The sequence below is a fragment of the Ophidiomyces ophidiicola genome, assembly GCF_022830035.1.
Source record: "Ophidiomyces ophidiicola strain CBS 122913 chromosome Unknown scaffold_8, whole genome shotgun sequence".
Taxonomy (NCBI): domain Eukaryota; kingdom Fungi; phylum Ascomycota; class Eurotiomycetes; order Onygenales; family Onygenaceae; genus Ophidiomyces; species Ophidiomyces ophidiicola.
Genome location: NW_026054648.1, coordinates 316,756 through 328,528, shown reverse-complemented (window position 1 = coordinate 328,528; position 11,773 = coordinate 316,756). Strand labels below are relative to the sequence as shown.

The window sequence follows — 11,773 nt, the reverse complement described above, 5'->3', positions numbered from 1 at the left end:
CTAGTTAGTTAACTAGCTAGTTAACCAGTTAACTTAGCTAGGTAGTTAGTTAAGTTAACTACACTACGGACTAATCCGGGGAAGTTACTTCGCTTAGCCCTCAGAAATAAGTCTGTGTTGCCAATGATTATAATACGAGACTACTCCGTACATCGCACCGCAATTAATCTCTATCCAGCCATATTCTTCGCAATGCACTTTAACTCCCTTTTGAAAGAGCGTCGGAGTGATGTAGAATTGTCGTTTTCTCCTCGTTTCCTCTTCAAAGATTCCGTTTGAACAGCGTCCTGCTCATTCAGAATCTTGGCCCGCTCAAAATCAATAAGCATCACATGTTTATTCTCTGCATTCCATAAAAGGTTATCATTATGCGGGTCACGATGCAAAACACCAAGACGATGAACAGCTTGCAGCGATTCAGACGCGGAAGTGGCAAATGTTTTGAGGTTATTAGGTCCGGCATGGAACCTCACCCGTCTGCCGGCATGGCTGAGAAAGAGGAGATGCACAATCGCTGCAATCCCATCATACCACAATGGCCGGCTAGATATGTCTATACTGCCCAGGCAAACCGGGATATGTACGCCCTGGATTGGCCGGAGATGTCTGTATAGATATTCTTCGTAAACAGCGCGGTTTATCGTTTCAACGGGTGCCCCTTTAGCAACAAGTGTATATCCGTGTGAAAATAGCGTAAGTCTAAATAGCGCCCCAGTCGTGCCATGGATGTTCATCGATTCGCAACCAAATGGCCCAAAGTCTTTTCTTAAAATCTGTGCTTGAACCAGCCGGCGAAATTCGTATCGGTCAATTCTGTGTTCGGTCTCCCCATGTGTTGCCACATTGGGGCAGTTGCGGTCCAAGGAACCTCCATGTAATAAGCCTAGAAGGCATTTTTGAGTACAGAACTGCCGCATCTTCTCTTTGCCCTTATCTTTGTTCTGATTACTGCCAGACTTTTGAGTTGGTTGGGAAGAGGATATGGCCTTCGATCCGCGACCTGCACTTGGGCTATTAGTGCTGGGAGCGCTATTTCCGCTACTATTATCTTCTTCCTCACTGGTATCCCAGTCTCTGCGTCTTTCATGAGGGGGACGACACGGGGGGGCGGTGACAGGCCCCTTTGACCTCGTCTTGATGGGTGAAGTACGCATATATTCGTTCCTGCTTTGGCGGTTCTGTTTATAATCAGACAAAGCACCGTCACTCTCTTCAGAATCAGACTTGAATATTATATTCTCTTGGATTACCCATGTCTTTAGCTGTGCATGGGCTTTGGCTCGCCAGTCCTGGCTATGCTGAGGTGTCCGCAAGGCTCGAAGTGTAAAAGCCAAGACTTGGCCGACCGCCGTCATATGTAGTCGATTATTATTATTATCATCGGAATCTTTTCTCCATCCAGTAGTAGCTCCAACGTCGTTATTAGGGACTGAGAGGTAGTAATACACAGTACTAGGATCATCAGCGAGAATATGAAGAAATATGAATGTTTCTCCAGTGCAAACATATCCATATTCAAGGCCGCCTTGGATCATATAGGAAAATGCCTGTGTGATAACTGCAGCAACTTTGCGGCGGGCTTCAATAACAGGGCTTTCGCCCTCAGTACATACCACCACGTCATCCACCGTCATAGCCACAAGTCCGGCCTCTATGATGGCCAGAGTAAGTTTGTGCGGCGCCTTATATTCAATGACGAAGGCAGGAACGGTTTCTTCCGAGCTTGTATTATATACGCAGAATTGGTCAGCACGAGGTCGCGATGACCTTAACCGTACATTTGAAGTAGTGTTTAGAGAACCCTTGCTCTCATTGACTCTCTTCTGCCGCTTCCGTACGGGGGATGTTTGTGGGGAAACCATCTCCAAGTCCAAAGGAGGCCCTACACTCCTCTCTTCACTGGTTATAGTGTTTCCGTGGTTTTCAAATTTCACTTCTCCTTTGAGGTTGAAGATGCGTCGCAGTCTTGGGTCCAAGAACAAGATTTCAATGGCACTGGAGACATGGTCCTCAACGGTATACCGTTCATAGTAGCCAAGATCAAGCTCTGAACCCAGTGATCTCTTTCGCAAGCTCGCTCCCAATTCTTTAAGGGTGTGTAAGGATGTAAAATGGCCTTGCGACAGAAATTCATCATCAAAAAGGTCTTTCCATATGGCACTTTGCTCCTGAGGAAATGTAGTCCATTCTGAAATATAGTCGGGGCGAAGCTTGGAATCGGCATTCTCTGGGTCGCCTTTGGTACCAGTTTTATAGTTGATACGCGACGAAAACCCAACGGATAAATGAACGTGACAGGCGTCTAGGAAATCTGGGAGGGTGGTTGGCTGCATTTGCCTTTCCAACTGTCGCCTCTCGTCTTCTGCCTGTTGCCTAAGGCGTCGTTCATTTTCCAAAAGCTGGAGAAGCTGCTCTTCTCTAGACATCCTCACAATGTAAGCAATGGCCACTTTAAGGAAGCCTGAATACTTAGATATCCTCGGGTCTCTAAAGATGTTCTAGTTCTTAGGTCGGCCTTGAGACTTGGGGGAGCGCCAGTAGTTAGAGCTCTAGGCAGCCAGATCGGTGGGAGGTGATCGGCCCGACCCCGCCCGGCAGGTCAACAATCCAGTTATGTAACTACATAACTACAGTATACTCTGTAACGACCTTAGTTTAAGAGTCCTTAAGCAAGTAGCTTTACGCGCTCACTTTTCGGCTCAGGCTTATCTTAAAAAAGGGTGAATCTCTATTCATAAATCTAGTTTACATGTACGCTTGCTAGGCTGAGCAGCCCATGAAACAGGTATTTGGGCTTCAAAAAAGCCGATAGTACAGTCGTTTGAAGAACGTCGCATTTTTTCGTTTCTCCAACTCCAGGTTGTGTGCGGTCCAGTCAATCTCTCTCCTCCCTGAATCGATATCGATTTCATCGAGACTGAACCATCCTTTCCGTTTCCAGGCATACCCACACGCCCAGCAGAACAAGACGACAGGGAGGGCGAGGAGCGATTTGAAAAAGCCCTTTGCATCATTGAATCCGCCTTTAACAGGGCAAATTGCGATAAACACCTACGGTCTCTGGATTAGCCTCTAGCCTGCAAAAACCATCGCTCTCCCTCCTACAAAGGGGAGAACTGATCCGCATAATAAAATCATTCACGAACCTGAGCAATGAAGACGAGGACGACGAGGGCGAGTCCGACCCAAGATCCCCAAACACCAAATGCAGCCTTGAAGGGGATCTCATCAAGGGACCTCCCTTTGTGAGCCCACGCCGCACGGAATCGAATATGTGCAAGACAAATCTGCTCGTCGCGGGCACATCAGCAATGGGATTTGAAAATACATAGGTCGAGACATAGGACAACTTACACTTCCCCAAGTGAACAATGCAGTGAGACCAGAAAGAGCAAGAAGCCAATCAAAGATTTCAACACCACTAGCTGTGACGTTGATGTAGGCCAAGGCACCAAATGCAATGACAGTGCCTGTTGATATAAGTGGCCTGCCAGCTCTATCAACGTATGAAAAGATGCGAGGAGCATATCCTTGTTCAGCAATTGCTGTCAATGTTCGAGATCCTGCATAGACTGCTGAGTTTCCTATGGAGAAGACAGAAACAAGAATGATGACATTCATAAAGCTGTCATATCCTTTAAGACCAGCATCAAGAGCAGCAATAACAAATGGCGATGCATTTGTGTCAATTAATGGGTTTGCACCCAAAAGCCGGCTGTCATTAGATGGAACAAGCAGGCCGATGAAGAACAACCCAAGGATATAGAATAGGGTGATTCGCCAAAATACTTGCTTGATCGCTGAAGGAAGTGATTTCATAGGTGTTTTGCTCTCGGCTGCCGCAAGGCCAACGAGTTCGGTACCAAAAAATGACAAAGCCGCAGTCACAAACACGGAGCAGAAGCCTTTTGTTATGTCAGTTCTTTGTTTTTCTCGAGGTGTGACCCCTGATTGGAGCCAAAGTATCCGTCACAAGAATGCTTAGCTTACCTCTGAAACCATTGCGAAATGCACCGGGATTGTACCAGAGTCTTGCGCCCCAGTATTCAGAATAGATACCTCTCTTTGGGCCTCCTCCACACACCAAGACCACAGCAACTATCATAAAAATGACCACAGCGCTGAGCTTGAGGGCGCTGGCCCAGAATTCTTCCTCTCCGAAGCCCAGAACTCCAAAAATGTTAATTATGATGATGGCCACGAGGAACACAGATATCCAGACTGCGACATTGACGTGGACGTTCCAGTAATTTATGGTTAATGACGCCACTGTGAGCTCAAGAGGAAGCACAGTAAGCCATTGGAGAACATAGTTCCACCCCATAGCAAACCCCCATGATGGGTCAATAAACCGGCTGGAATATATATAGAACCCTCCGGATACCGGATACATGATAGCTAGTTCTCCAAGAGCAAAAACAACGTTAAACATCATCTATGAGGTAATTAGCTTTTTGCCCCAAGCGGAGTCTTGCCAAGTAGTGTACTCACAACGCCAATAATTGCGAAATCAATCACAACACTTGCCGGGCCACCTTTTGATAATGCTGCACCTGAGCCAACGAAAAACCCCGCGCCAATACTGCCGCCAATTGCTATCATATGCAAATGGCGGGACTTGAGGGTCTGGTTTAATTGATTGTGTTTATCTGCCAGGGTCCTTTTCTTAAATGATTCTGGCGTGCAGCCCATCCGTGTCCAGAACCCTGGACGGCTCTGAGTTTCTTCGGCATGCAGGGCGACTTCTTCATCTTTGGAGGGAAAAGCTGGAACAGTCGGAGAAGTACTGGTCCCGACGGAAGCCGCCTTCTCAGAGGGGCCCATCGTAGGGGTTATAATGAAACAACAATTTTAAGAGAAAGCGACGTTGAACAGGAGTAAAAAGACCAATGCAAAATAGTATAGTACTACCAACAGCCCAGGTTTGTAGCAGCGTGGAAATTTTGTGGTTTTTCTGGAAAATACGGGCAGAGCTGGTTTTATAAGCAAACGAAAAAGTCCGAAGGCAAAATCCCCGCGATGCGGGGGGGATTCCACAAGTCAATCGTGACTTTGGAGTGGATGGGGAAGACTACTGTAACTGGTTCCGCACTCTCCATGGGCCGAGTCTCCGCAGTGTATATTCCGCCTATTATTCGGTGAGAGGCGTTTCGACCCTGCGGAGACATAGGCGGACATAACAATGGATCATGGATCATGAAACTGCTGGCCTCTTGCAAAGTAATACTAGTCGATAAACAGAAAAATTCTGCTGGCTTTGAACCCAGTGATTCGCATTTTCCCCAAAATTCTCTTGACCAAGCCTCTCTCCCCTTCGCCACAACAGCAAACATAGCTGGTCCCAGCGATCAGTGTTTTCATACGGTTCCAAGGTTTTCGTCTGTGGAATTCCGTGGGCAGACTAGCCAGATAGAGTTCTTCCAGGCGTTTTCGACGGCTATTCCTGTTTCGCCAGGGCGGGTCGCAGCGGCGTGGCGACATTATTATTGTCGTGTGTGCGCCAGCTGCGTGATGCATCAGGAGACGCGGACATGCACCCACCAACTAGCGAGTTAGTCGACTGCTAAGCAATTAACTAAATAGTCCGGCGAGATGTGCATCATTATTGGGCGGGTTGGGCCAGTTGAGGTGAAATCGAAGTCAACCGCGCCACAAGACCTCGGATATTTAATCCCCAGCGCCAAGCAAAGTCTAGTTAGTTGGTTCACTACTCCGTAAGTCTTGCCAAATAATGCTTCTCTTCGCGGCTGTTCTGGCCTGAGTGTGCATATCGCAGCACAGCAAGTCGCGCGGAGAGACAAGTCGTACGATGTTCTGGAAGCGTTCGGGAGGCAGATCACCACCCAACTTTGCCGGGCTGGCGTCTGTAGCGAGTTGACGCCTTCGTACGCGAGACGAGTTCCACCGAGCCAAGATTCCCACTCGCGAGCTAGAGTTTGCGAGAGGATTGCTTCGAGAAGCCCGCCTTGCTCGGGTTGTCGACTGTCTATTACTAACACCGGCCAACAAAGCGTCGCCGAACACGAAAGGGCGTCCTCGTATGCCGCGGCAATGGACAGCCGCTTGCGATTGGACACGAGCGCCATTTCCGCTGATGAGCCATCCCGGGCGGCTCACGATGTGCCGGCTGAACTTAAAGTGCCTCGTCAGGGTCGAGACCTCCAGTTCGATCACAAAGGCCGTCTGTTCCGTGGGAGTGCACAACGACAAGCTCGCCGCACTTTTCCCCGGGTTTCCCCAGAGTATGCCGTATGCTTGTGGCGATTCGTCTGTCTACATCTTCAATCAGTCCATGCTGGTTGCTATGCCCCGTATGAAGGCCACTTATGACGAACGCGATCACTCCGTCTCTGGATGCGCTTATGGACCGTGATTCGGCTATTTACGGCCGGGCGTGGAGGCAAAAATAGTGGACGCTGTGTACGCAGCGCGTGGGATTGATCAGCAATATCGTATGATCTCCACTAATTTTGTTGCTCATGAGGCAGAGACTTGCTACCCATGAATGCCCAAAAAAATAAAAGCTCACGCTCCGGCAACGTGAATCCGCCCTTGGGTTCGGGGGGAAAACTGGTTAGTGCGAGTGGAGGGTAGTGGATGGTCGGTTCCATTCCCACCGGCCTCCAAATAGGCACACCACGGAAGACAGATCAAATGTTGTGCTATTTCGGCATACTTCTATCAGTGGGTATAAAGATCAAAGTAGAGTACATACGCTCAAACATCCCGGACCCAAGAGTCGTCGTCCATTTTTCTTTCAGTTTTCCCTCCCTCTCGCGCCCACGTTTCTGCCAGACTCGCTTTAGGGTCTTCATTTGGTAGCCCTGTGGAGCTACGGACCTGTAAGACAAGTTCTCGGACCCTCATTGTGCATTCTTTCCGAAGCTCCACTGCTTCCTGGCCATACATGAGTTCTTCATTTAGTACCCCTAAGGAAGTTGGTTGGCCGTCTTCCTCCACCTCGGACTTTAGCTTTTGCCAACGTCGTCTTAGATCGCCAAAGAGATCCTCCACATCGGCTTTCTTACCAAACGTGATGCTAATTTTTTTGTTTATGCGGGGAAGAAATCGCGGGAACGTTCGACTTTCATGCATGACTTCGTCCGTACCATCGATCCACATCGGGACAACATCAGGGCACTCGGAAGCTTCAAGAATCAATCGAGACACCCCCCATTTGAAATATCTCATGGTTTTTGTAGGAGACTGGTGGACCTTGCCCTCTGGGAAGATATGAACCCACGAATAAGAATTGCATGCGTACGCAGACGGTGCTAGGTACGAATCATAGCCGGTAGTCGTGTATGCCATGGCGACTTCAGAAAACGGGTCCACACAGATATTTTGTAAGCTCCATTGTTGCATACCCTCAGCTGCGGCATGGGGTGTAACCGGAAACGGGCCCTTTGAAAGCAGCCGAATAGCCTGTGTTACCGTTGATTGAAATAACCCACCGTACGTGGAGTGATTGAGTCTATGCGTTGGAAGCACCTGTCCTAATGTGAAAAAGGCCGAGAGCCCCCTGATGGAAGATGGATAAGTCAACCAGAAAGAAAAAGGTTACCACGTTAGGCAGTGTAGGTTTTGCCTACCTGTTGCTGAAGCAAATATCGTGACTTCCAAACGCCCACCTACGATTAAACGACTTGTATCCCCAGTGATTATGAAGCGGTATGGTCCCCCACATTATAGGGTCATCCATGCTATTTATTACCAAGCGCCATTTCAGTTTCTGCCCTTATTATAGCCCAGGTGTGCAATTCATGCCTACGTACACGCTTATGTGGTTCGAAACTGTCAGAAGTACATCTTAGCTATCGGGGCAGCCATTTGCAAAAGAGCAGATGAATCAAACCAAGCTCGGTGCTAGAACAAGCCTACCAGTTATTAGACCCCGTTTTCTGGAGGTATGGTCCCGCCGTTCTTCCAGAAGCTGTAAGAATGCATCCTGTCCGTGTATCTCCGTAGTATTAAGGGCGTAGAGAAAGCCACGGCATAGTGCAGCGACTTGGAACATGGTCATGGACGAGCAGAACCTCCAGAACGAGGACGGCTGTTCAAGTGTCTCATGGTTGAGATGCATGGCTAGGGGACAAATCTGGATGTCAGCTACTTGCCATTGGGTCGCATATGTGAATTGAACAAGAGTATCAGGAAAATTTGAGCGTAATAGGGGCCGAAGCCGCGCAATTGTGGAATGGATCGTACGTCGCGTTGAAGTTGACACGCCTGGCGAACAGACCGAAAAAGCCAATTTCTGTACCGACGCACGGGCCACGTCAAGAATCGTCTCAACAGGCCTGCAAGTCAAGGCACTTCACCACCACGGCTACATCCCTACCATCCACACTTCCAATAACGATGTTCAAGCCAACCTCTCCCGTCATGGGAGGCCTACTATGGTACGTCCAATTCCCTCATTCTTGCCCTATACATGCCTTCTTACCCCACCACCAAGCGCAATGCTAATTCCACCGTTCCTCGCAGGAAAATTCCCTGGCGACTCTCCTCTATGCAAAAAGCCCGACAACGCAAGCGACTGCGCGCTGTAGATAATGTTGTTGATACCGTAGCTGCTGCCCTGCAGCGCAATGGAGGCATGACCACGAAAGCTGTGGAGCGGTGGCACAAGGAAATGCCTAGGGAAGAGGAGATGCTGCCAAAGGATAAATACACGATCTTCGATCGGAAAGAAAAAAAGTATCGGAAGGGAATACACAGTACGTATCTGAATAAATCTAGTATTTTTGTGAACTTTACTGCACCGAGATCGTTTCTACTGTGATGTGGGGGTAGCCGTGATATTTTGCGAAAGATAACACTTCTGATCCGCTTTTTCTTCACAGAACTTCCAAAATGGACTCGGGTCAGTCAGAGAGTGAACCCGCCAGGTTTCTAATCGCTGTCGTCTGGATCTATCTATTTCTGTATAAAACGCAAACTCTATCCCAACCAATGTCGGCGGCGATTTCATCAGAATCGTCCGTGTACACATACTTCTTTTTCATTTCCGGAGCAAGGGTACTAAGCTGGAGTTATATTGGACATTTTGAGTTTTCAAAACTTCTTCTTTTTGTTATTAGACAATTATTATCTACCCTGGATGAACGAATGGAAATATTCACTCTCTATACGGATGGATAAATTGAGCAAGCATCCACAGTTCTGAAGTCATATCTAAGCCCGTTCGACACTGTCTTACTCGAGTGCCCTCTTTAAAATATTTCCAATTATCTTCATGTTACCCAGAGCTCGTCGTGTCTGTCCGCGGGGGTCAATATGTCAAATAACGAATTCTGTCGCTGTCGATGAGTCCTCTGAATCCGTGATTGCCTGTGCATTGGCCGCGAAAGCGCGATCCAAATGGCTTCCAGGAAGATCCAAAGATAAACTTTCCTGGGGGTGGTCCATCGATGCTGTAGGGCCGCCATCTGGAGCTGCTCTCTGGTATGTTTGATTCCTTCGCGACCAAGTTGACTTTGCGATTTTTCTGCTTTGTTTTCTGACTCGTTTATTGCTGGTGTGCCGAGACCCACGACGTTTGACTTTGCTGGAAGCTCTCTTGCAGCCTTTTGTGAGCGCTTTCGCAACCTCTACCACTCTCCTTCTATTTGCTTTCCCCTCACAGATGACCTTTCGCGCTCGATAAGCTCTTGGAACGTTCTGCCAAAATTCTAGCTTCTCATACCATCCACCACAGCCTTCGAAGTACGCATTCTTTTGTTTTGTTGACATCTCAAACCCCTGGGGTGGCTTTTTGAGAATCCAGGTTGCAGTGTCTATTGTCCCCTCCGGTGGCTCGTCAGCAGATCCGTCAAATAATTCTATTGCCCTCAGAAATTCTTGAACGCCAGCGGATTTTCGAGCTCCATTCACCGCTAACCTCCAGGAGTCCACTCTCGGAGTGCGTGCTCTTTTCTTTTTTATGGCAGGACACGCCGCTTTTCCACGGTCTTTTGGAACTTCTGGATTTTGGTCGCCACATAGTCTCCTTGCAGTTGACGAAACTCGAGTAGGTGGGTCGATAACCACCCATGTACTTTTATTCAACCAGTGGTTATGAACTAGGGAGAATTGCTGTGGCTTGCGACCAGGTTCTACCTCACTGGAAAGCCATTCAAGCTTGCGCTCAAGATCGTCGATTAGGCGGACTTCGGGATTGCTGATACGTCGTTGAGGTAAACTGGGAATAAAGTACTTATTTTGCGATGGTCCTGGTTCCGCAGGATATTGACCGAAGCGATGATTTACCCTCTTATGAATATGGAACGGTGGATGTTGATTTCGGACAGAATTTATCGTCAGTCTGGACGTGTATCTCTCAGAGCCCACAAGGTGGTGGCCTGCTTGAGGATAGAAGCCAGATAGGGATGATTCTGAAGCGGCTCGCCTAGGAATATGCTCTGTATACGACTTGTAGCCTTCAGAGTCGACTCTTGTTGAGATCATACTTTTCAAGGCTTCTGGTAAAGGGGTTCCAGGCCGACCAGCCAAACCGCGCAGATCGGCCCGTGTTCCAGGAAATGCGATTCGTTGCATTCTTGCACCCCACGCTTTATATCTCCATGATAAATTTTTGTCTGGTCCAATTGCGGGCAAGCTTTCCTCGGAGGAATGGATACCCTGCCTTGGACCAAATGCCGGCCCACTGTAGCTAATAAACAGATCAGGCTTGTGGTTCTTCCCAAGGGGCGCGTCCGATGCACATCTCCTAGCCAAATGCACCGCCTCACTTTCTCTTATCATAAGCGGAGATTCTAGAACAGGAAGAGACGCAGACCGTTTGGTATTTGCTGAGGGGAAGGATCGGCATGGCTCTGACTGATCTTCCGCAATTTCAAACGTTGTTATACCGCAAGGCGCTCCGTCAACGTGGAAATGATAGTATTTGTCACCGTCACCTGATCGAACTGGTGTTTCAACATTACGGGCGTCGTTCAATGGCATAGCACCCGTTGTTGTCATTGATACCTTTGGTCTTATCACAGCAGGTTCTGGAGCTCTCAAAGGGATATCTGCCGCGTTCTCAACTTGGGGCGGCACATAGCGCTGGTTACCAATGGGCTCATTTGATGGAAAATACACCTGGCCAAGGGGCAAGTGTGAAATCGGTTTTTGAAGCCAGCGCAATGGCCTTTGCTCTTGCATTCGCTGTTTTGCCTTTCTGCCATCTGGATCCCACCAAACCCAACTGTAATCAGCATGGCTCGTTCTCCAGGTCGTTAAATCTTGAAGCTTTTTCAGATACCCACGCCGCCGCTGCTGATGGTGCTTGTATTTTTCCATGGGTATCCATCCATACCATGTCTTTGCATATTGGGTTTCTGCATTTTTCCCACCACTAACCACCTTGTGTCGGCTGAATGAGCGCAAGAATGTACCCAATTTCCAAGAGAGCACGGTAACAACGAAGGTTAAAAAGAAGGCAATGAACAGCACAATGAGTGCCCTGAGTCCATAAGAAGAGTCATCGCCGTATACAGGACCTTTGTCAGTGGGTGGGAGGATGACTTGTCTATGACGAAGTGAAGTGTTGTAAACTGGAGCCATTAATCAGGTCGGAAACAGGACCGGCGGCTTGAATGGTCTCACAGTCCTGAAACCCCCCGAATTTGGATTTCTCGAGTATAACGAATGTAACAGGACTAGCCAATATACTCAACCTGTGACGCAAAGCGAACGTGATTGCTTCCTGTTTCGCGCAAAGGCAGCACGTAAAGAACCTCGCTTTCCTCCTTGTCGAGTTCCTTAACCGCCTTGGAACACCAGACTA

At 48.4% G+C, this 11,773-nt stretch overlaps 5 protein-coding genes across 5 annotated transcripts; 1 reads left to right on the top strand and 4 right to left on the bottom strand.

Moving 5' to 3' along the window:
- Nucleotides 1-170: 170 nt before the first annotated feature.
- LOZ57_002789 (uncharacterized protein) lies at nucleotides 171-2,426 on the bottom strand (the record flags this gene model as incomplete). Its single annotated transcript, XM_049251850.1, has 1 exon — nucleotides 171-2,426. The coding sequence occupies one exon, from the start codon at nucleotides 2,424-2,426 to the stop codon at nucleotides 171-173; it is 2,256 nt and encodes a 751-aa protein (XP_049109168.1).
- Nucleotides 2,427-2,796: 370 nt separating this feature from the next.
- Nucleotides 2,797-4,824, bottom strand: INDA1_2 (Amino-acid permease inda1; the record flags this gene model as incomplete). The annotated part of the gene is made up of 5 exons (XM_049251849.1): nucleotides 2,797-3,051; nucleotides 3,147-3,287; nucleotides 3,355-3,905; nucleotides 3,991-4,435; nucleotides 4,492-4,824. The coding sequence occupies 5 exons, from the start codon at nucleotides 4,822-4,824 to the stop codon at nucleotides 2,797-2,799; spliced, it is 1,725 nt and encodes a 574-aa protein (XP_049109167.1).
- A 1,893-nt stretch (nucleotides 4,825-6,717) lies between these two features.
- On the bottom strand, nucleotides 6,718-8,083 carry TAZ1 (Lyso-phosphatidylcholine acyltransferase; the record flags this gene model as incomplete). Its single annotated transcript, XM_049251848.1, has 4 exons — nucleotides 6,718-7,522; nucleotides 7,593-7,703; nucleotides 7,776-7,794; nucleotides 7,882-8,083. The coding sequence occupies 4 exons, from the start codon at nucleotides 8,081-8,083 to the stop codon at nucleotides 6,718-6,720; spliced, it is 1,137 nt and encodes a 378-aa protein (XP_049109166.1).
- A 278-nt stretch (nucleotides 8,084-8,361) lies between these two features.
- On the top strand, nucleotides 8,362-8,785 carry LOZ57_002786 (uncharacterized protein; the record flags this gene model as incomplete). The annotated part of the gene is made up of 2 exons (XM_049251847.1): nucleotides 8,362-8,402; nucleotides 8,488-8,785. The coding sequence occupies 2 exons, from the start codon at nucleotides 8,362-8,364 to the stop codon at nucleotides 8,783-8,785; spliced, it is 339 nt and encodes a 112-aa protein (XP_049109165.1).
- Nucleotides 8,786-9,282: 497 nt separating this feature from the next.
- LOZ57_002785 (uncharacterized protein) lies at nucleotides 9,283-11,550 on the bottom strand (the record flags this gene model as incomplete). Its single annotated transcript, XM_049251846.1, has 1 exon — nucleotides 9,283-11,550. One exon carries the CDS (start codon nucleotides 11,548-11,550, stop codon nucleotides 9,283-9,285), a length of 2,268 nt encoding a protein of 755 aa, XP_049109164.1.
- Nucleotides 11,551-11,773: the final 223 nt, after the last annotated feature.